The 21,877-nt window shown below is 42.8% G+C and overlaps 2 protein-coding genes across 4 annotated transcripts in view; one reads left to right on the top strand and one right to left on the bottom strand.

Annotated features, from left to right (window-relative positions):
- The window catches only part of LOC109468820, a 34,498-nt gene extending 14,472 nt beyond the window's left edge, over positions 1-20,026 (top strand). The window contains exons 19-42 of the mRNA XM_019767159.1: positions 20-248; positions 588-830; positions 1,301-1,438; positions 2,375-2,514; positions 2,999-3,173; positions 3,611-3,790; positions 4,523-4,699; positions 5,675-5,803; positions 6,553-6,678; positions 6,998-7,114; positions 7,534-7,659; positions 7,952-8,077; positions 8,528-8,647; positions 9,129-9,254; positions 11,361-11,416; positions 12,013-12,119; positions 12,586-12,672; positions 13,097-13,211; positions 13,657-13,767; positions 14,853-15,010; positions 15,858-15,996; positions 16,723-16,789; positions 17,194-17,432; positions 17,906-20,026. Coding sequence (XP_019622718.1) covers positions 20-248; positions 588-830; positions 1,301-1,438; positions 2,375-2,514; positions 2,999-3,173; positions 3,611-3,790; positions 4,523-4,699; positions 5,675-5,803; positions 6,553-6,678; positions 6,998-7,114; positions 7,534-7,659; positions 7,952-8,077; positions 8,528-8,647; positions 9,129-9,254; positions 11,361-11,416; positions 12,013-12,119; positions 12,586-12,672; positions 13,097-13,211; positions 13,657-13,767; positions 14,853-15,010; positions 15,858-15,996; positions 16,723-16,789; positions 17,194-17,432; positions 17,906-18,070 — 3,396 coding nt within the window. The 3' untranslated portion in view covers positions 18,071-20,026. The remainder of the gene's footprint in view (positions 1-19; positions 249-587; positions 831-1,300; positions 1,439-2,374; positions 2,515-2,998; positions 3,174-3,610; positions 3,791-4,522; positions 4,700-5,674; positions 5,804-6,552; positions 6,679-6,997; positions 7,115-7,533; positions 7,660-7,951; positions 8,078-8,527; positions 8,648-9,128; positions 9,255-11,360; positions 11,417-12,012; positions 12,120-12,585; positions 12,673-13,096; positions 13,212-13,656; positions 13,768-14,852; positions 15,011-15,857; positions 15,997-16,722; positions 16,790-17,193; positions 17,433-17,905) is intronic.
- LOC109468876 (fucolectin-like) overlaps positions 19,412-21,877 on the bottom strand; it is a 6,628-nt gene continuing 4,162 nt past the window's right edge. Inside the window, exons 3-5 of one of the 3 annotated variants that reach the window (XM_019767252.1) lie at positions 21,302-21,736; positions 20,919-20,963; positions 19,412-20,637 (exon numbers count right to left, since the gene is read on the bottom strand). In XM_019767252.1, the coding sequence (XP_019622811.1) occupies positions 20,498-20,637; positions 20,919-20,963; positions 21,302-21,736 (620 nt within the window). In that variant the 3' untranslated portion in view covers positions 19,412-20,497. Of the gene's footprint in view, positions 20,638-20,912; positions 20,964-21,301; positions 21,737-21,877 lie in introns of all 3 variants that reach the window. The other 2 variants (XM_019767251.1, XM_019767253.1) reach the window with 2 other exon arrangements.

The raw sequence follows: 21,877 nt of genomic DNA on the forward strand, positions 1-21,877 counted from the left end.
ATTTCAACATCTAACGCAGACTTTTACTTTTCCCGTTCCAGGTTTGTCGGTTCCATCCTTCTCCTACTCGATCGACCGGTCCCGGACCAGTCTGCCTGTCCTGTACGGCGGAGTCGACACGCCGGTAACCTTCAACACGACCGTACGGAATGACGGAGGACCACCCATACCGTCTGACAGCCGGCCCAACTTCCAACTGCAGCTGTACTTAGCCCAGCAACCTGCTTTGCCTACCTCACCATTTGCAGGTCTGGTCTCATCTCATTCTTTTACTATCACAAAATGATCTGTGTTGGTTACAGTTACATGTTAAAAGTAGAACTGAACTTGATCCAACACAAAGAAGTTCTTTCATGATCACCTACACTTGTAGAGCTTTCGACCAGGCACTCCGGTCTTCCTCATCTTTTTTTCATACATATGTATGTCAGGTTTTGTGTAGTGTGCTTGTTTTTGTGTACATGTATAGCTGTACCTTGTTAAACATTACCAGCTAAATTGCCAAACTTGCCATTAGCAGGTTAATGTTTTAAACATGTCAATCAATTCTTTTTGATTAATGTATTCTCCCATAATGATTGCTGCAGATTTAACCCCGATCAACATCACCTATGGCAACCAGGAGGCCGTCCTGACCAATCAGATCGCTGCGGACGGCGGTCATGTGACCTTCACGTCACTCCAGGCCGTGGTGAGGATCCCCGTCCCAGCATGCAGTGCGCTGGAGTACCTGTGCGTGGCGTACGTTGCCATGGAAACGCGCCGTATCCGTGACGACGACCCAAACAACGACTTCCACTGCCAGAGGATGCAGAAGGACTGCTCTTTTGGTAAGGACTAAAAACGTTTAAATTATTTTTCCACAGGTTCCTTGGTGCATCAGTTTATTAATTTCTTCACGGTTCAATGATATATGCTGAGTAGTCTTTGATCAAAAGTGAAGACAAAACTATCATAGTTTTTTGTCAAAACATCGCAGCCATTTTTATTGTATACTGTGTTGGGGACTGGTAAAATTTGATATTTTTCCCAATATCTACATGTATATAGTAAGCAGAATTGTCATGGTGGAATGTTTGTGTTAAGGGCTAGTTACTTACCAGTCTGAGAGAATCTTGGCTGCCAGAGAAGCCCAGAACTGTTTCTACTTTCAATAGATGTCTAATTTGAAATGTCCTTATTAAAAGAATGTTGGAAACAAATTGTAAAGATATATATGATTGTTCTTTTATGAAGTATCAATACTTACTTGCTTCATGTTTTGTGATTCTTGACTATTTTCACAAATTCTCTTTCCCAGACCTGCAGGTGAAGTCTTTATCAGCACGACTTTCCCCAACGTTCCGTTTCGACCGTCTCGTCCCAAACCTCGACGTTCCCCTGGTCTTCAACGTGACCTTGAAGAACAACTGGTCCACCATTCCTGCTGCTCCCCAAGGTCTGTATCTGTATCTGTATAGCCGGTATAACTGCCCTTCAGCGTAACACACCAGCTTCTGTATCTGTATAGCCAGTATAACCGCCCTTCGGCGTAACACACCAGCTTCTGTATCTGTATAGCCAGTATAACCGCTCTTCAGCGTAACAAACCAGCTTCGCAGGCGCGTTGGCAACTGGCTATATCACACAGAACGACTTGTTGCACTCAATCTTTGCACATTTAATTGCTGCAGTTGTTTAAAGCTTTCTAGTGATGTAGCCACAACTGTGCTTGGTGGCAACGAGTTCCAGTCTACTTTTGAACACCTCTATTCTTGGTTGATAACTCTGATATTTGAAGGCATGGCTGTTTCTTGTTCTTTTCTTGGCTGGTATCAGATATGCTTAGTGGCTCACTGGTACATCCACCAGTTTATTAGTCATTTTGTACATCTGATGCACAGTCTGGACATTCTTCATCTGTCTTCAAGCGACCCCCACTGTAGGTTTCTTTTCATTTCCGTTGCAGCCCTTTCATAGTTGTAGAATCTTGCAGCTTGGTTCTGTACCCTTTCCAGTTTGTCTTTGTTTTGCCTTTCTTTGTAGGTCAGACCAACAAAAACATAAACCATCCTTTTGAAAGTATTCAGCATTATTTTTTGTACTGCCCCAAATATACACAATACCGTATACAACTAGGAGTACCTATTAGTAGCTATTGCAATTTACTTGCATATACATTGCCTCTTCATATATTTTATTTAATCACAGTTACTGTAACATAGTTATTACGCATAATTGTAACTTTATTTATTCTACCTTGTTATCTTAGCTTTGCATGTCTGTATCTGTTTTGATGTGCTTTATTTTCTCATGTTAGATGGTGACACTAACATATTAGCTTTAGCATGAGTACATGTATGTCTTCATCTTGTCCTTTTTGTCTTAAAAAAAGGTCAGACCAACATCCAGTTCCAGTTGTGGTCGGCGAGCGACCTTGAGGCCGGCCCGAGCCAGATCGTCACGACAACGTTCACCATGGCGGACGTATATGCCCGGAAACTCTCGGCAGAAATCTACGGCGCAGGGACGGAGGTATCTGTGTTTGTATTGTTATCTATGAATGGATTTCTTTGTAGTTGGAGTTTTCTAATTCTAATAGATGTTGCTGTTTGGTCCCTTGGTAGTGGCCAACACTTTGCAAGCTCTGTCCTTGGTGCTGATTGGTTGATACATATACAGGGTTGAAATGTTTTTTTTTTAACTTGACAACACCAATGATGTTAATGCTTTTTTTCTGTGTGACTGTGTGTTTTTAAACATGGAAATCTGTTTATTTTGTCCAGGTGCAGTTCCAGGATATCCGCACGGTGGCGCTCCTGTCCACCAACACATGCGAGATGTCACGTTTTCTGTGTTTCATGTACACGAGGTCCCATGACTTATTGGCTTGCAGTAACTGCAAGGTTCTTAAGTTACATGTCGAAGTCCTGATGGTGGAAAGAAGATGTTGATGTTGCCATTGGAGAGATCGCTGTGTCTGTTATACGTCTGATTGTGTATGGTTTATTTTGTCCAGGTGCAGTTCCAGGACATCCGCACGGTGGCGCTCCTGTCCACAGACACGTGTGAGACGTCAGGGTTTCTGTGCATCATGTACACCCGGTCACGTGACATGGAGTTCGTGGACGATAGGGCCGAGAATGATGACGGATGCGTTCCCATGACGTTGGGGAACATACGGGCTCTCTGTGGTGAGTGATTATCTGTAATATATCTGTATCTCTATACCCGGTATAACCGCCTTTCGGCGTAACACACCAGCTTCGCATGCACGCGGCGTGGCGGCAGCTGTCTGCATTACACCGATCGACTTTTTACACCTAACCCTTGAACATCTAACTCTACACATTGTTTGAAGCTATCTAATGACAATGCCCCTACTGTTCTTGGTGACAGCGAGTTCCACTCTGTGATAGTTCTAGGAAAGAATGAATTCTTGAACACCTCAATCCTTGGTTGATAACTCTGGTACTTTACCTGTCAAGTTCATTGGGCTATTGCCAAATGTACATTTATCTCATACAACCATGTAAAATGTAAACTTACAACTGATCAGATTCAGTAGTGATTCTTAAGTCAGGGTTCAGAATATTGTTCACTTATTGGATGAACTCTGACCTTTGCCCAGACCCTTTCTGCCAGGCCCCACCAGCACCCCCGCAGGGGTCAGTGACCCTGAGTGACCCCACCATGTTCTACCAGTCCACGGCCACCTACAGCTGCGACTCGGGACACCTACTGGTGGGGAACGGTACTGCAACCTGCCTGGGCGCCGGGGTCTGGAGCACAGGACAGCCTGAGTGCCAACGTAGGTATTCACAACAGTCCTATAAGTCCTATTGAACCGCGACGGGGGCCGACATCATCTACCAGATACCTTTGACCCAGTGTTGACGTCACACTTCAAAGAAGCCACGTGACAAGCTTCACTGGGTCAGTCTACTGAGGAAGACCAGAGTGACTGTTCGAAAGCTCTAGTTGAGAGATTTTGTGTTGGAACAAAAGTTTTAACTTTAAACACGTCCTATAAGGAACTTAAACATTACAATTATCTGCTTAGCAGACAGTTTGCAGACACTGAAACATCAGATACTGGTACTCTTTGGTTTTTAAGAAAAAACTTTGTAGTGTTCCAACAACCCCCCTCCTGGACCACAAGGTTAAGAGTTCTATTCCCACCAGTACCTGCAGTTTTTACTAACCCGATGTGAAATGAGTACCACCTTTGAGTAACCGTAGGAATAAAACCAAGACAAACTTTTTCATTACATATTGACTATGGAAAAAAAAATAACCCCTTCTTTATAATATATACAATCCATATGTTGTATCTAGAACCATGTCAGCCATCCATTTCATGGATCTAGATGTATATTCAGAACGCCTGGAACAAATCTACATTCTTGGATATGCTGAAACTATCCAGAACCATACCTTATTCTAACCGTAACCCACTCAGGCAACTATATAAGCACGGTTCTGGATACAATATCATCACTGCTTAGATTTTCTAACAGTAAACTCTTTGTGTTTGTTACAGTTGTTGACTGCGGTCCGCCTAACGTTATGATCGCTCATGGAGACCTGGTCCTGAACAGCACTCGGTACCAGGCCGTCACGCGTTTCCGCTGTCACCATGGTTACAGACTGAGCTCAGACGCCACACTCACCTGTGGCCCTACCAAACAGTGGATAGGAGAACTCCCCACGTGTATAGGTGCGTGCTTAGTCCAGTGGTTAGCGATCCTGCCTCTGGACTAAGAGGTTGGGAGTTGTTGTTGGCTGTTGTTGCTCACCCGACATGCACGCTACTGTTTAGGGTCGCAGTCTTTAGGACGGGACGTTAAGCCGTGGTCCACTGTTCATTACGCTTGTCGAAAAGAGCTAGGGGAATTTCCCTGGTACAATGAACCTGTAAATACTGTACATAGCGTCTGTCTTCTCTGTTACGACCAGTGGAAGATTAGCTCTTCAGTGAGCTGAAACTAGATCGATATCACTTTTCTTACCTTTACGTTTGGCTTCTGTTGTTACTATGGCCACATCGACTTTATAAATTGATTTACCTACTTCGTGTTTTTTTTTCTGATTTACAAAAAATTCCTCTGAATCAACTCCAAAATGCTCATATCTTGGCCCAAACAGTTGAAGAAAGTCTTTGTCTTCCTTATATACATAATAACAGTTTTTCCATCTATCAATGCAATGGTTTTATTCATCCAGAACCATGCTCAGACACGGTAACCGTTCTGGATACATGTGGACAATCCAGAACGGTGCCTGAGCATGGTTCTGGATACATGTGGACAATCCAGAACAGTGCCTGAGCATGGTTCTGGATACATGTGGACAATCCAGAATGGTGCCTGAGCATGGTTCTGGATACAATGTCTAACTGTTATCAACATGTTGTTGTATCTAGAACTGTGCCTGTCAAGCATAGATCTGGATAGTCTCTTGGTATCCAAGAATGTAGATTTGTCCCAGGCAAAGTTCTGGATACACATGGACTATCCAGAACTGTGCCTGTGCATTGGACCTAAATCTGGATGAAGCGTGGTTCTGGATAAGTGTGGACTATCCAGAATAATACCTGAGCATTAGTTGAATACTGTTACAGCACGGTTCTTGATAAAACAATGCCTAAATGTCCTCAACCCACCATTACTTGAGAAACATGTTGTTGTTCCAGATTATGATGCATGTCTGAGCTCCCCCTGCTTCCCAGGCGTCAGGTGTGTGGACGTGCCTGCACCTGACACAGGTTTCACCTGCGGCACCTGTCCACCTGGCTACAGCGGGGACGGACTCAACTGCACAGGTGTGTTTATGTTTGTTTGTTTGTTTATTTTGTTTGGGTTTCACCTGTGGCCCCTGCCCACCTGAAATGGCTACAGCGGGGACGGACTCAACTGCACAGGTGCATTAATTTTGTAATTGTTATAAACAGTCCTTATTGCACTACAAGTTCAGCACCAAGGACAGTGCAAACTAGCTGCAGCTCTTATACTAGCAATACATGTATTAAACCCTGCAGCAGAATTGTTACCATGATATCTATACTGCAAAAGTAGTATTGCCTTTTTCTGCTTTTTCAATGAATGAATGAATGAATGGAAATTCATTTATCTGCCTAGCCTGTGTAAGACCCCAAAAGAAGCTAAAGAACAATTGACACATACAGCAATAGGGCAAAGACATATTGACTTAGTTTACTGCAGATAACAATGAGTGTAAAAGCCCAGTGCAGAAGAACTTTAAACAGACTGAGGGGAAAGTCTTTACTACTGTATACATGAAAGTTCATGTTGTATATAAGACTTACTGAAGATACTGTAGATAAGACTAAGTGTGAGAGCCTGTTACTGAATACCTGAGAATTAAGTCTTTTTAGTGTACACACAAAAGTTCATGTTTGCTTACTTGTTTGTTTGTTTGCTACTGTAGATAACAACGAGTGTGAGAGCACAGTGCAGAATACTTGTGAACAGTCTTAGTGGAAATTCTGTATGTACAATGTAGACTAGCCTCATGTCTGTTTGTTTGTTTATTTGTTTGCTGTTCCTGCAGATAACAATGAGTGTGAGAGCCCAGTGCAGAACACCTGTGAACAGATCTGTGTGAACACAGAGCCAGGCTTCTACTGTGCATGTCCGGATGGGTACAGACTTAACGATGACCAGGAGACCTGCATGGGTAAGTCTTGTTAAAAGTTCATTGCACTAGGATTTCATTCTGAAGTATGTCGACAGAACACACTGCGCCTGTGTGAACTGTGTGATATATTGTGCATAGCACTTGTATTCATGTATGTAAGGATAACATCCCATCTATATATAGTTTTCAAATGCTATGTCAGAAGAGACATTGTCTGCAACAGGGAAAAACCAGATGAAATGTTGACCAAACATGCAACAGAAACTGTGAAAATCCAGGTGGTACTTGGCCAAATTCTTGGTAGGCACACCGCTTCTTTCCTGTCTATGACATGAGAAATGTGTTCTTATCTCTCCAGCCTATGCAGACTGCCCCATTGGCCATCGCTGCTCCCACTCCTGTGCAATGATTGCTGGGAAACAAGTGTGCTCCTGCCCTGCTGGTTTCACCCTGGTGCAGAACACCACCTGTGTCGGTAAGAACTCTAACTAGAGCCTTTCACTGTAAAACCTTCGCAGGAAGAGTTTGATACTGCTGAGTTTGAACCAATGATACTCAGTCTGTTATAAATGACTGGATATGGGTATCAGTGAGAAGCATTTCATCTTAAAGTTTCTTTTTTTTAAATTCTTTATTCCTACAATCAATACACACAAAAATCATTTGACAGGGACTACTAAATTGCTAACTCTACACTCAATCTACATGTATATGTACCACATACAGGTAGGTATCCTTAGAGTTATATTTCGTAAAGCAACAAATGTTGGTACCTGTTCTAAATAAGCTACAAATGGTCACTACATCATTATCAGAATAAGAATTTACAATTTTGTTAAATGTAACATGACCCACAATGTGCGCTGCCATTGTCGTATGAATTTTATTCTGCAGACATCGACGACTGCGCCACACCTGCCCGTTGCCGTGACAACACCACCTGTCTGAACCTGAACGGCAGCTTCGCCTGCAGGTGTGATGAGTTCACTGTGCTGGACTCTGACGGACTCGGATGCTCGGGTAACTACTAAATCGTGCATATATAGTTCTGTGTGTATAATTTAAGGTTAGAGTAAGGATCAGGCACGGTTCTTGATAGTCTCTATCTTATCAAGAACCATGCCTAATATAGTATCTACTGTACTTCTATACCTGAATGGTTTATGCTGTATCCAGAACCATGTCTATCTAGTCACAGTCACATAAAATCCAATAAAAACAAGTATGAAATGATGCGCTCTGGAAGTCTAGTTTTAGCACAAATGTACAAGTTTATACTATATATAACAATGACCTTGTCTCACCTGTGCAGACCTTGATGAGTGCCAGAGCCCGACCTTGAACACCTGTGACCAGGTGTGTGTGAACTCTGACCCCGGCTTCAGGTGCACCTGTCAGGACGGCTTCATTCTCGCTCAGGACGGCTTCACCTGCTTAGGTACGTGTCAACTGCATTCAGCGAGTTCTGTAAGGCTGGAGGATTGCTTTTCAAAATCTATATACATAATTCTACAAAAGAACAACTACGTGAATTAATCTCCAGTTGCTTTAAAAGGAGAGAAAATAAAATCTTCAAGACCTTGATTAGATAAAATGTATTCTCCAGTAGTTCCTAAGACTTTTATGTTATTCTTTTATTCTTCTATCCTATGTACTATGTTACTCAGTATAATGTACGTCATGTAACATCATACTCCAATGCATGAATTTAGCTCCATGGGCATGAACATGCAAAAAAAGATTCTATATTCTATATATATTTGTCACAAAATAAAAATGTTGAAAACAATCCCTGTCCTTGGTGCTGAAAGTTAAAACGCCCAGGATGGTCACCATTTTGTCTGTTTTGTAGACAACTAACAACAACCCTACATTTATATCGCCACAGCCAATTCTACCTGCCCAGAGGACCACCCCTGCTCACATGCCTGTACCCTTGTCAATGACACAGCCGTCTGCGCCTGTCCTACTGGCATGAGGATGGGACCAGGAGGGCGGAGATGTGAAGGTGCCATAACTCTTAACCTATAACCATGTGTGTGTGTGTGTGTGTGTGTGTGTGTGTGTGTGTGTGTGTGTGTGTGTGTGTACATGTGCGTGTGTGTGTGTGTATGTGTGTGTTAGTGTGTGTGTGTGTATGTGTGTGTGTGTGTGTATGTGTTGGGGATTGGGTGCATTCTGTTGTAACTCTATAGTTATGTTTTACCCCGCAGACATCGATGAGTGCTCAGAGTCCCCAGATATCAGAGTTGTTCTGTGAATGTGGGGGGGGGGGTGTGTACATGCATGTATTCTCCACTGACTCTATAATTTTTGTTTGTTTTTTCCCCAACAGACATAGATGAGTGTTCAGAGTCCCCAGATATCTGCCGAGAAGACTCCGTCTGTGAGAACGCTGTGGGAGGGTTCCGCTGAAATGTATTTTGTGTGTGTTGGTGTGGATGTGTACTATTCTCCAACTCTAAATCTAAATCTTTTTTACCCCACAGACATAGATGAGTGTTCAGAGTTCCCAGATATCTGCAGAGAAGACGCTGTCTGTGAGAACGCTGTGGGAGGGTTCCGCTGTACCTGTCCGTCAGGGGAGCCTGGGCTGGACGGACTGTCTTGCGGAGGTCAGTCACCTTTCACCTTTAACCTCTGTCCTGCGGGGGTCAGTCACCTTTCACCTTTAACCTCTGTCCTGCGAAGGTCAGTCACCTTTCACCTTTAATCTGTATGTAACTGATCTGTACCTGGAACAAACATAAAATATTACGAGCAATTTCCTGTGTTCATTTGGGACGCAGTAAAACATTAATGTGTGGGGTCATGTGGCACAACGGTTGAGTGTTCACCTCAGACCCAAGAGGTCCGGGGTTCGAATCCTACCTTCGCACTGATCTTGTGCACGACAGTAGTGGTTGAAGGGAAGGCGTCGGCTCCAGTTAAAGTAGCGTCTGGGGTCCCTCAAGGAACTGTCCTGGGGCCATTGCTCTTTCTCTTGTATATAAATGACCTACCAGATCAGCTTGACTCAAATGTAAGGTTATTTGCCGATGACTGTCTATTGTATGTAGAGCTTTCTACACAGACCGACTCACAACTTCTCCAAAAGACCTGAACACCCTGGAAGAATGGCAAAGCAAATGGCTCATGCAGTTTAATACGGAAAATGCTACATTATGCACATAACAAACAAACGAACACCACATGCAACTAGCTACCAGTTTTGTGGTCAGGCTTTAGCAAGCACAAAAATTCATCCGTATCTGGGCGTCACGCTGACAAGCGGACTGAAGTGGGGTGCACATGTTAATAATATCACAACTAAGGCGAAACAGGCATTGGGAGTGATTAAACGTAATCTGTGGGCATGTCCAACTAGAGTAAAATCACTTGCATACACGTCACTTGTAAGACCGAACCTAGAATACGCTGCGACAGTATGGGATCCATATACAAAGAAAGACAAAGACAAATTGGAAAGGGTACAGAATCAAGCTGCAAGATTCTGTATGAACAACTATGTAAGAGGTGCTAGTGTCACGGAAATGAAAAGAAACCTACAGTGGACCTCACTTGAAGACAGAAGAAAGATGTCTAGACTATGCATGATGTACAAAATGACTAATAAACTGGTGGATGTCCCAACTACTAAGTACCTAATACCAGCCCAGAAGAGAACAAGAAATAGCCACGCATTCAAGTACCAGAGTTATCAACCAAGGATTGAGGTGTTCAAGAATTCATTCTTTCCTAGAACTATCGCAGAGTGGAACTCACTGTCACCAAGTACAGTAGGGGCACTGTCAATAGATAGCTTTAAACAATGTCTAGAGCTAGAAGTTCAAGGGTTAGGTGGAACAAGTCGATCGGTGTAATATAGCCAGCTGCCGCCGCGCCGCGTGCCTGCGAAGCTGGTGTGTTACGCCGAAAGGCGGTTATACCGGCTATACAGATACAGATACAGATACGACTTACTTCACTTTGCTCAGGTGTAAATCATTACGTAGCTACGGTTTAGAAATGTCCCTTACAATGTAGATAGGACGTTAAATGGAGGTCCCGTGTTGGGGACAGCCACACCCTACGCACATTAAAGAACCCACCGCACTTATCAAAAAGAGTAGGGTACCCAGTGTGAGTGGTTCAAATCTTACAGTCTGGTCTCTGAGGTTTGACATCTTGAAGAGGTGATGGTCACCTGTTATGTCAATCCTTCCACTGTTGCAGGCACGTCCAAGTGGTCATCTTGGAGCGACTTCTCTGTGTGCACAGCCTCGTGTGGCGGAGGGATACAAACCCAGAGCAGGGTGTGCATCCAGGGGAGGTGTGAACAGGCCACCGAGTCCTTCACTCGGGAATGCAACATCCACGACTGCCCAGGTAGCAAGCTGTAGCAATTTAATTATGTAATTCAAATGACAACTAGGACACAATTATGACATATAGTATATTGTACAACAGTATTATACAGTATATTACATACATGTAGTACACTTTGTGTCAATGTAGGTTAGACATCCAGGAATGAGGTACATGTACAGAAAATTGTTACTCAAGCAATTGGATAGATTTTAGACATTTCAGGTAGCATCCAGCATTCACTGACAAAAAGTAATGGATGCTGCTTGAAATGCCTGTCGAAAGTTTTTCAGATCTGTCCAGTTGCGTAACAATTTCCAAAGGCTTGTGTATGAGCAAACTTTGATGCTGATATTTTTCTATTTGTCGACCAGGTGATGATGAGAACCATTCTATCCAGGTGTTCATCATTGATCTGCCCATCAACAAGGTGAACTTTTTGCTTGTGTTTTATCATTTTATTTCATTCTACAACTTGAGTATAAACCAAGTATTATAGGCATTGGCATCTAAAGCAGTGATGAAGAAAGAAATAATTTCTTTTAACTTTAAAAACAGACACTTGTGTCAATGTGCTGCAAGTGTAACCTAGTTGCTGACAATCATACCTCAAAATGTAAGACCAGTGATATATTGTTAGATCGGTTAGAGCATTGGACTCGGAACCGAGAGGTCCCGGGTTCGATACTCACCGTGGCCCGACGTTGTGCCCTTGGGAAAGGCACTTTACACGACTTCCCCACCTATACGGTGGAGTGACGCCCACCGAGCCTCTTAGGCTAATCTGTCTGTCAGGGTGCCAAAAACACCTTACGGATTTGGTGCGCCGATGTGACAACATCTCATATTGGCCACTGAGAGCCGTAAAAATTATTAATTAGTGATAAAGTGGTTATGGTAATTGTAAAAATTCAAGTAGAAACAACAACATTACATGTAACTAAGCCTTAATGCTTCAGTCCAATTTTGCTGTTATTAAAAATGATACAAAAAAGTAATACAATTTTTTCATTCCTCATATTACAGTGGGAAGGTCTGAAGGACAGTTTTAACTTTGCCATAGCGGATGCCGTGAATGACTACTGTAACACTGAGGAGGGGTTCGCTGAATGCTGCCCCTACTCTGGAGAGTGGTGAGGACATTGCAGCTGTTTTTTTTAATCTATCCAGTTGCTTGAGTAACATTTTTTTTTGTTTTTGCTAGTTGGTTTTTGTTTCTGTTACATTTGAAATTTTACTGCTTTATTGCTATATGAAATGCTATTAGTGAGTGTGAATTTTTGTTAGCTTATAGCTGGTTACATGGTACCAAATTGGTTGGTTTGTTGCCTGACTGAATTCATTGATTGATCGATTAGTTGATTGGTTGATTTTTTGCTTGATTGATTGGTTGGTTGGTTGGTTGGTTGGTTGGTTGGTTGGTTGGTTGGTTGGTTGGTTGGTCATGTAGAGATGCGTGACTGTGTATTTCTAAATTTTCTTTAGCATTTCCAGAGCGCTGTACTATTTACATGTAACACTGCAATTTTCAAACATGCTATTAATAAGTTATAGCATAACAAAAGAATTAATAAAAAATAATTCTTATTTTTCCACCAGGCGAGAGTTGCACAGCTATACATCACAAGGAAACGTGGGCATGCTGGAAGGTTATCCTAAGGTCGAGACGGAATCTGAAGATGTTGAGTAAGAAAAGTTCTAGAGTTCTAGAGTGAGACATTGTGTTTAATGTAATTCAAATTACCTGTTGGGGGATGTTCTTCTACATGTGGAGCATAGGGGTTGTGCCCATCTACATTTCTGTAGCCCATGGGCCACACAGCTGTGCAGGCACTACAGCAGGTGGCTAGCCCGCTGGTAGTGTTGTGTGTTGACCTAATCCCATACTCTTTCTGACAGATACTGAGTGCTTAGTCCAAAATCCAAGAACGTAGTGTGCAACATTTTTAGCCAGGTATCGGGTTTGAACTCACAACCTCCTAGTTACAAACAAATATACGCACTCTTCTTCTAAGATAGACTAGTGATAACGAAAATGCAATGTATAATGTTTTTTTCTTTGATACCAGGATATGCAAAACATCATGTAATTTTCTATTGGTGTTTCTAGAGTGAGAATCTTCATACAGAATGACTTTGGACCCAACAACCTGTGTAAGACCGGTAGTGGCAACAGAGTTATCCGTAGTCTCACTGGAGACCAGATCTCAGCTGCCAAGGGACAGGTAAGGAGCTTACTGTAACCTATTGGAACAGAACACCAGTGTACTCAGGTCTGCCATTTTCCTCATTCCCTTCAGTGGTCACTATGAATAGGTAACCCACTGTAAAATTCTGTAAATCGTGTTTTATGTGATAAGAATGCAACTATTGTCTGCATTGTTTCCTTACTTGTAGAGAATAGCTAGAACCGATATCAAGTTTTTGCTTTGTTGCTTCCTCTCCAAACAAAAAGTCAATTGCTCAGACCAGACGTATGTCACGCTACCATGGTAACTTGTGCTGTAGTAATATCCTGTGGTGTTGGGTTACAATATGTAGCAGAACTGAGTTGAAGAGACTGCTCACCATACATACGTGTATGAATGCATTTGTACAGTAGTTTTTTGGGCTATTCGCTTTGCAAATGTTACCTATCTAGTTTGAAAACAAGCCTTGTCCATCTCCCAGGTGCTGAGGAAGATCAGAGCAGCGCCAGAGGACCCAGCCCAGGCTCCGCGGTACCTTCCTCAGTTCAGTCTGGCTGTGGCCGTGTGGGATGGGCAGGAGGATATAAATGCGGTAGGTGTCGACTTCTTAAACCTAGCATCACTCACTCACTCACCTACACACTCATACACACACTCATACACTCTCACTCACTCTCACTCATACACACACTCATACACCCACTCATACACTCTCACTCACACTCACTCTGTCATTCACTCACCCACTCACTCAAACTCACTCACACACACACTCATACACACACTCACTCACTCACACTCACTCTATCACTCAAACTCACTCACACACACACTCATACACACACTCACTCACTCACACTCACTCTATCATTCACTCACTCACTCACCCACACACTCATACACTCTCACTCAATCACACTCACTCATACACACACACACACTCACACACTCACTTACACTCTCACTCACTCTCATACACACACTCACCCACTCACTCGCACTCACTCACTCACACACTCACTCTGTCATTCACTCACCCACTCACTCACACTCACACACTCACTCTATCATTCACTCACTCACCCACTCACTCAAACTCACTCACACACTCACTCTATCATTCACTCAGGCACCCACTCACACACACACTCACTCTATCATTCACTCACCCACTCACTCACACTCACTCTATCATTTACCCACTCACTTACACTCACACTTACTGTATCTGTACCCGTATAGCAGGTCAATCTATGGTTGATATCTCTGGTACTTGAAGGCATGGCTATTTCTTGGTCTCTTCTGGGCTGGTATTAGGTACTTAGTAGTTGGGACGTCCACCAGTTTATTAGTCATTTTGAACATCATGCATAGTCTGGACATCTTTCTTCTGTCTTCTGATATTTTCGTTTTTTGATATTCCAGAGACTAGGCTACAGGATATGCGGCAGGCAGGGGACGTGGAAAACAATCCCTGCCCTTGGTGCTGAAATTGAAATACTCATGAAAAGTAGTGGATGCTAGCTGAAACGTCTGACCGTTTCCAAAATCATATCCAGTTGTTAACCTTCATCGACATACTCATGAAAATTTTGCCAAAGGCACAAGGTTGGTGATCTGGCAGGATTCGAACCCGGGACCTCTTGGTTCTGACATGTTTGTTTTCTGATGTTCCAGAGACTAGGCTACAGGATCCGTGGCGGGGAGGGAACGTCGAGCGCTCAGACGGCTGAAGCGGCAACCACCCTGGCCTCCTGGGTCATCACGATTATCTTCTTCTCCGTCATCCTGACCATCATGCTGCTCTGCTTCCTGGCTGTGCTCGTCATGAAGAAGTCAGTACCACTGTTTGTTTGGATTAGTACAGCATCTCTCTCTCTCTCTCTGTGTCTCTCTCTCTGTCTCTCTCTGTCTCTGTCTTTCTCTCTCTTTATGTCTCTTTGTCTGTCTCTCTTTCTCTTCGTCTGTCTCTTTCTGTCTCTCTCTTCATCTCTCCTTTTCTTCCTTTCTGTCTCTTTCTCTATCTCTTCGTCTCTTTATGTCTCTCTGTCTCTCTATCTCTGTCTCTTTCTGTCTCTCTCTTCATCTCTCCTTCTGTCTCTCCTCTGTCTCCTTTCTCTCACCCTGGCCTCATGGGTTATCACCATTATCTTCTTCTCTGTCATCTTAACCATCATGCTTCTCTGCTTCCTGGTCGTGCTGGTCATGAAGAAGTCAGTACCACTGTTTGTTTCAATTTTGTTCTACCGTTAAGTATTTGCTTTCCTGCTGTCATTTCTCTATCTCTCTCTTTCTCTCTCTCTCTCTCTCTCTCTCTGAATCTGTCTTTGAGTAAGCCTCTCTCTTTCTCTCTCTTTATCTCTCTCTCTATGTCTTTCTCTCTCTCTCTGGCTGTATATAATTATGTGTCTGGGGGGATGTATGTGTATGTGAGCACAGTACACAGTACTACTGTAACATATTATACATTTTTTCTGAGTGTTGCTGGCAAAATTGCGGCAAGAACATGCTTTCAATAAAGCACTACAGTAACTGTAACTACTTGCAAACTATTTTAACATGTAAAATGATGAATGATGAATCAGATTTTGAAATATTGTTCAATTTTTTCACAAGAATAAAATAATAAAACAGCATTTGAAACTTTTTTTTCTTCATCTTTTTGTTTCTTTCCCATTCCAGGAAAAATGAGAGAAGTAATCAGGTGACTCCTGCAGGCAGCCAGGACGATTTACAGGCACATGACTTGGCCGGACCGGCCAACCCCGGGCGCAGCTCCAGCAGGACCAGACTTCTGGGATCTCAGGGCAGCCTGGAGAGTGTGAGGACCCTTAAAATTTATATCTTCTTTATCTTATGCAAGTGGGACCTGTGTGTGAGTTAGTCCAAGTGACAGACACTCCACAAGTTGGCCAAATCTGGCATAGAATACATACACATGGAATGTAACCTTGGTACTGAACACCATGTGTAACATTGCATGTATGAACAGGCCTGTCTCTGGTGCTGAATATATATCATGAATTGGTCAACTAGTTAATGATAACTGCCCATTGGTGTAACACTCCAGATTTGATTTTTCCACTCACACTCAAATCGACCCCTACTCTTTTACATAAATGTGCTCAAAGAATGTCTCCCTTAAAACATGGAATTTCTATAGCTTTACGTCCCATCTGTGAAGATGTTCCTAACCTGGAAGCTAGGTTTTCTTTTTCCCTCAGACTCCAGTGAGGAAATACCTGGTGTAAAGTGTCTTTATCCAAGGCACAGCATTCAAGAGCATAAACATACAATAAAGGCCTTTCATTCACTAATCCACGCGAAGGCTACCGTGTCAACTGTAACCCTCACTCAGGTGTAGGGACTGACACGGTCATCCTACTCGGAAAATCTGTATCTGTATATCTGTACATGAATCTGTATCTGTGCATGAATAATATTATGTATCTGTACATGAATCTGTATCTGATTGCAAATAAAGATATCGAGTGATTTCCATAGAGATTCACTAATTATATTTAAAAGATGAATATTCTATCTTTAGGGAGAGAGTGGCCAGAGCTCCATGGAGATGAACGAGTCGGGTGCTTCTGACGCTTACGATGAGGACAGCGAGTCTCTAGTCCCCCGGCCGACTCGCGCTGCCAGCGCTCACCCCAGCAGGAGGGGTAAGGATCAATGTCTGAGTATTGCTTCATTGTCCCACATATTTGCAATTCACTACATACAAGTCCAATCGCGTCCCACCACTGACTGTAAAAGTGCATTCCTATCCAATGTATAGTCTATGTAAGGAAGATAAGTCTCATAGTACCGGTATGTTTGTTACAATATTAACATATAGATTCCAGACTTTGTACCTTGTACAAAGTTTATTTATAAGGGTTCTTTGGCATAAATTCCCATCTTAACAAGAAGATGCATTCACTGGTGACTTCTTACTTAGTATTTTGCACCAGAAGGCTTTTCAGTACTCATTTCATACATCACAAATCATCTGTTTTGTTTTTTCCAGGCCGGGCATCAGGAAAGGAGAACCTGACTCCCCAGGAGCGCGCCCGTCTGGACAGGAAGGAGCTTCGCGAGCACGAGCGGAACCAGATCTTTGCCAAGTACAGCAGCGCCTCACAGCAGTCCGGGTCGGAACTGCAGGAGCCGCCTGCAGCACAGCGTAGCAGCGCCTCCCAGCGTGCGGGATCGGCAGTACAGGGACGGAGGCTTCCACCACTCAGGCTGGACACAGTCATCAGAGAGGTATCCTGAGGAGGCTGATTTGCCTACCAAAAATTCGCACATGCCTTCAAATAACTCGCATTTCAGAAGGTTCGATTTCTCACAATTTTCCCGGGGAGAATGACCCTGGATCCCCCTAGGCTCTCGTCGCACTGACCACGCTTTAAAGCTGCAGACCATCGCGAGTAAGAACAACTATTACAGGCTCTCGTTCTTCCCTCGCACCATCAAGGAGTGGAATAAACTTGAGCCCAGTGTGGCGGAGGCGAAGTCCACCTCCCAGTTCAAAGCAGAGCTGGGACGGGCTTCGCTGCATTGAGCTGCTTCCCGGTCCTTGGTATAGTAGATATCATAAGTAGATATGTGCAACACTAACACCATTAATTTCCACTTGTCCTGTCGCTGGTCCCTTAGACAGTGGGAAGAACACCCCCCCCCCCCCAAGCACAATCCTGGCTACTGGCGTCAACTTTAAATTTCCGTGTTACCTCCAGGTGGTGGAAGAAGAGGAAGAAGAAGAGGAGGAAGACGTTTCTCCGAGGCTCCGCAAACGTCTCAGGTCTGCCAAGGAGCCGGCCCGAACCAACCGGGACCTGAGGACCTCACCAGCCTTACCTGGGATCGAGCAGTACATGTCTGGGAACGAGAGCAACTGTTAATTAGAAGATAAAGAGATAATTAATAAGATTATTAAACCTAGGTGTTGTTTAAAGTTAAGACTTTTGGTCCAACACAAAGAATTCTCTCACCTAGCGCAGGATCGCCGAACTAGGATCCCGCGCTAGGTGAGAGAAGTTTTTGTGTTGGACCAAAAATCTTAACTTTAAACATGTAACTACCAACACAGACGACCTTTCATGATAGTATAAGCCTAGGTGTTGTTTCTTTGCTTCTTTATTTGTATCATGTGTACCATGTGTGTGCAAAATATGTGTATTATATAACAGATTTATAACGACAACAAAAAGGACAGAATAAGGATAACTAATTAAAATTAGGGCAACTTTGCTCCTTGAATAGAACTGAACCCTTTATGTAAATACTGTTTGCTATGATTACAGCATGATAGATTTGATTTCAAAGATCTATGTACATTTTACTCTTAGGCCACAGCAATTTAAGTTGTTTAGAGAGAGAGGGAGACAGAGAGAGAGAGTGAAAGAGACATATACTGTATATGACAGTATGTGTGTGTGTGTATATATATATATATTATATAGTTGGCTTGACGAAAGCTATAGTTGAGTACGCATCTATCTAAATATATATGTGTGTGTGTGTATAGTTGGATTGAAAACTTTGTTTAATTGAGTACCTTTGTTTAATTGCATACCTTTTCTTCTTGCAAAGTATTTCATGTTCATCCGAATCAATTCAAGATTGTGAAGTTGTCACCTTACTTTATTTACTAATAAATGTATGTATAAACTCTGATGTAAAATACTTTTTGACGTGGATGGATGAAATGATTCTAATGTACATTTATCAATAAATGATTGTGATTGCAGAAAAGTATTATGTTGTTTAGACAAGTCAATTCTCATTGTAAGTGTGTGTGAAACCTCGGAAACAAGTAACCAAAAAAAGGATTTAACCAATCTTATCTATTCACATATATTTATTGAGCTACTCATGTCCAAAGAAGCGGAATAAGATGGATTTTCCTCGTTTTTGGATTCGGTTGCAGAAACAAAACAGGCCTGATATGCTGCCTTAATAAGCACCTTTTTGCTGTCAGTTCGTGAGATTTAGCTTTAGGACATCTCATTATTACCCCTTCGTGCACCCGAAAACCTGATGCGATGCTACGTACACGAATCAGCGTTTTTCTGTGATTTTTCGTCGTCCACAAGCCCATTATATCATTAGCAAAGCTATTTTCCACTAATTACGTATAATTACCAGTTGGCTTAACATTAATCACTTCGATATAAGGCCTGTCACTGCCCTACAGTCTTTTCTTGACACAGATTCCAAAATAAAGGACACAAAGCCAGGCATTTTAACCGATCACCTCTTTTATTACCATTATTAGTATTCGTGAATCAAGTTTGAACTGCAGTTTCCAACACAAGAAACTGGACCAAGTTTTGGACAGTCTTGGTGATTTCTGTAAGTTTGGACTCGACAAAATCAAGTAAGTAAGCAAAGAACCCCAGTCTTTTTCAATTAATGAGCAGTGAAAATTTTGGGTACGTCCAATTTCTTCTGTTAAAATTGCAGTTCTTCACTCTAAAATCCACCAAACATCTGAAATTTCAAACTTCCCTGTGTTTGCCCCTTTCTTTATTAGTTTGTGTTGCGTTTTGTGTGTAAAACGTATTGTGTGTGTGTGTGTATGTGTGTGTGTGTTTTTATGTATGTGTGTGTGTTTGTGTGGTGTATGTATGTGTGTGTGTCCATGTGTGCACCTGATCTCCTTATACTAATGTTTAAACCAATACAAAACTAGTTGCAAAAAAGATTGCAGGGTTGAGTAGTGTTCGATCTACACCTTTCGCAGAAGAGTAGGGACATGCCCCGGTGTGCGATGGTCCAAAAGCTACTATCTGTAAGTTGGTGATTCATTACAAATTACCCGGATGGAGGCCTGGCGAACACAAAGTGATTTACATCATAACAGTGCGGACTCCAGGAAGAATAGTGTAAACTTTATCTAACACCACACCAATGGAGATCTTATTAAAATTAAACAAAAAGTAAGCTTATTCTTAGAATTATTGCATACTCAATCCTCAAGTTATCCACTGACTTTTGTTTGTGGGTTGTCAAAGTATATGGATGTATGTCAAACTTTGATGGAATTATGATTAACCCTACTTCGGGTACATTTTCACCTGAGGGTTAAAGTACTGGATAGCTAAGTCATCTGAAGGTTACGTCACTTTAGTGTTAAGAAATTTAAAGTTTAGGACACCGCAATGTCTAAACCAACTGGAAGTTTAAATTACTTAAGGTCGAAGTTACTTGAGACTCAAGTTACTTGAAGCTTAAGTTACATGAAGTTACTTAAAGAGTAGACACTTAAGGTTTAAGCTACAATATTGTGGGCGTCACTATTCATTCTTGACGCCTTTCTTGGATGCCTATTTTTCCATCTCGAGTGCAACTTCCAAGGCTTCTATCTCCTCCAAGACTTCTTCCTCCAAGGCTTCTTCCTCCCAGGCTTTTTTCTCCAAGGCCTCTTCCTCAAAGGCTGCGTTCTCCAAGTCGTTGCCCTGGGCCCCTGTAGGACAGAGGAGGGGGGGGGGTAACTTAAAACTGTGCAGACAAGAACTCCAACTGTGACAATGTACATCACAAGAAAGAACTGTTTAAACTAGAAATGTTACAGTTTGCAAGGACAGACGAAAAGACATCTCTTACGTGTAAGGCTTAAGAGTAGATAAAGGTTGAAACTATGCTCCTGTCGATTGGTTTGTTCTACTTTGTTCTACATTGTTCCGGGTTCCATGCATTGCTTTGTTTTCATTATTCCGGGGGAAACTAAACATTCCTTACCTGTACCTGTGAGTGCTCCATAATATCCTCCTCGCTTCCGGCTGCTCTTCTCTGTAACACGTTACGTTTTGAGGATTAAAACAAACTTACATGGGAGCTGTGTCATTAATGAAAATCTACGTCAATTCTGACGACAGATCATTTTTCCGGCTATTTATCGTATCAAGAACTGTGTCTATCTAGTTCTATACCTGAAGTTTAGGGTTAGGCACGGTTCTGGCACGGTAGACTCGGTATATATTGGGATAGTGTTGCTACAACTTAGTATGTTTATCTATGACTGGAATATTGGCCTAAAATCTGATATTCCGACCCTAAAACTGTATTGGACCTAAATGACATAGTTTAACGACGAACAACAGAAATCTAGTGGTATAATGCAGACGTACCTCCATAGACCTCCACCTCACAGAGTGTCAGGATTTTTTCGTTGCCATCCAGAGTTATCCCAACATATCGGCCTCTCCGCCCGCCACAGTCTACCCTGATTTCCCCTTTGTCGTTTTGTTTGCTGACGGACTGCGGTCCCCCACAGCTAGGGTTGAAGGCTGGATGACCGCTGTTGCCCACGTGAACTTTGAAGCCTTCCAGCCTTCCTTTGCAACAGCTGTCCATCCGGTTAACGACGACCACCTCGGCCACACAATGCTCGCTGCCCAGGTCGACTCGCCACCACGGGTCGATATCCTCTTTCGTGTGGGTGCAGGAGTTACTTGACCAGTAGGGACTTTTGTTCCCATCCACAGCGCGGCTGGCGACTCCTCCGGACAGAGTATTCCACTGATAGGCCGAGCGACCCTTGGCCAGGTTGCGCGTGCCCTTAACTATAAAGATGAAGAAGAAGAACACAAGAAGTTACGGCCAATACCGTACTTACCTCTAGGACTATTATTACCTCCATGAAAAATGGAGGTATTATTTTGGCGCGTCTGTCTGTGTGTGTGTGTGTGTGTGTGTGTGTGTGT

The sequence above is a fragment of the Branchiostoma belcheri genome, unplaced genomic scaffold, assembly GCF_001625305.1.
Source record: "Branchiostoma belcheri isolate BF01 breed outbred unplaced genomic scaffold, Haploidv18h27 scaffold2, whole genome shotgun sequence".
Lineage (NCBI taxonomy): Eukaryota > Metazoa > Chordata > Leptocardii > Amphioxiformes > Branchiostomatidae > Branchiostoma > Branchiostoma belcheri.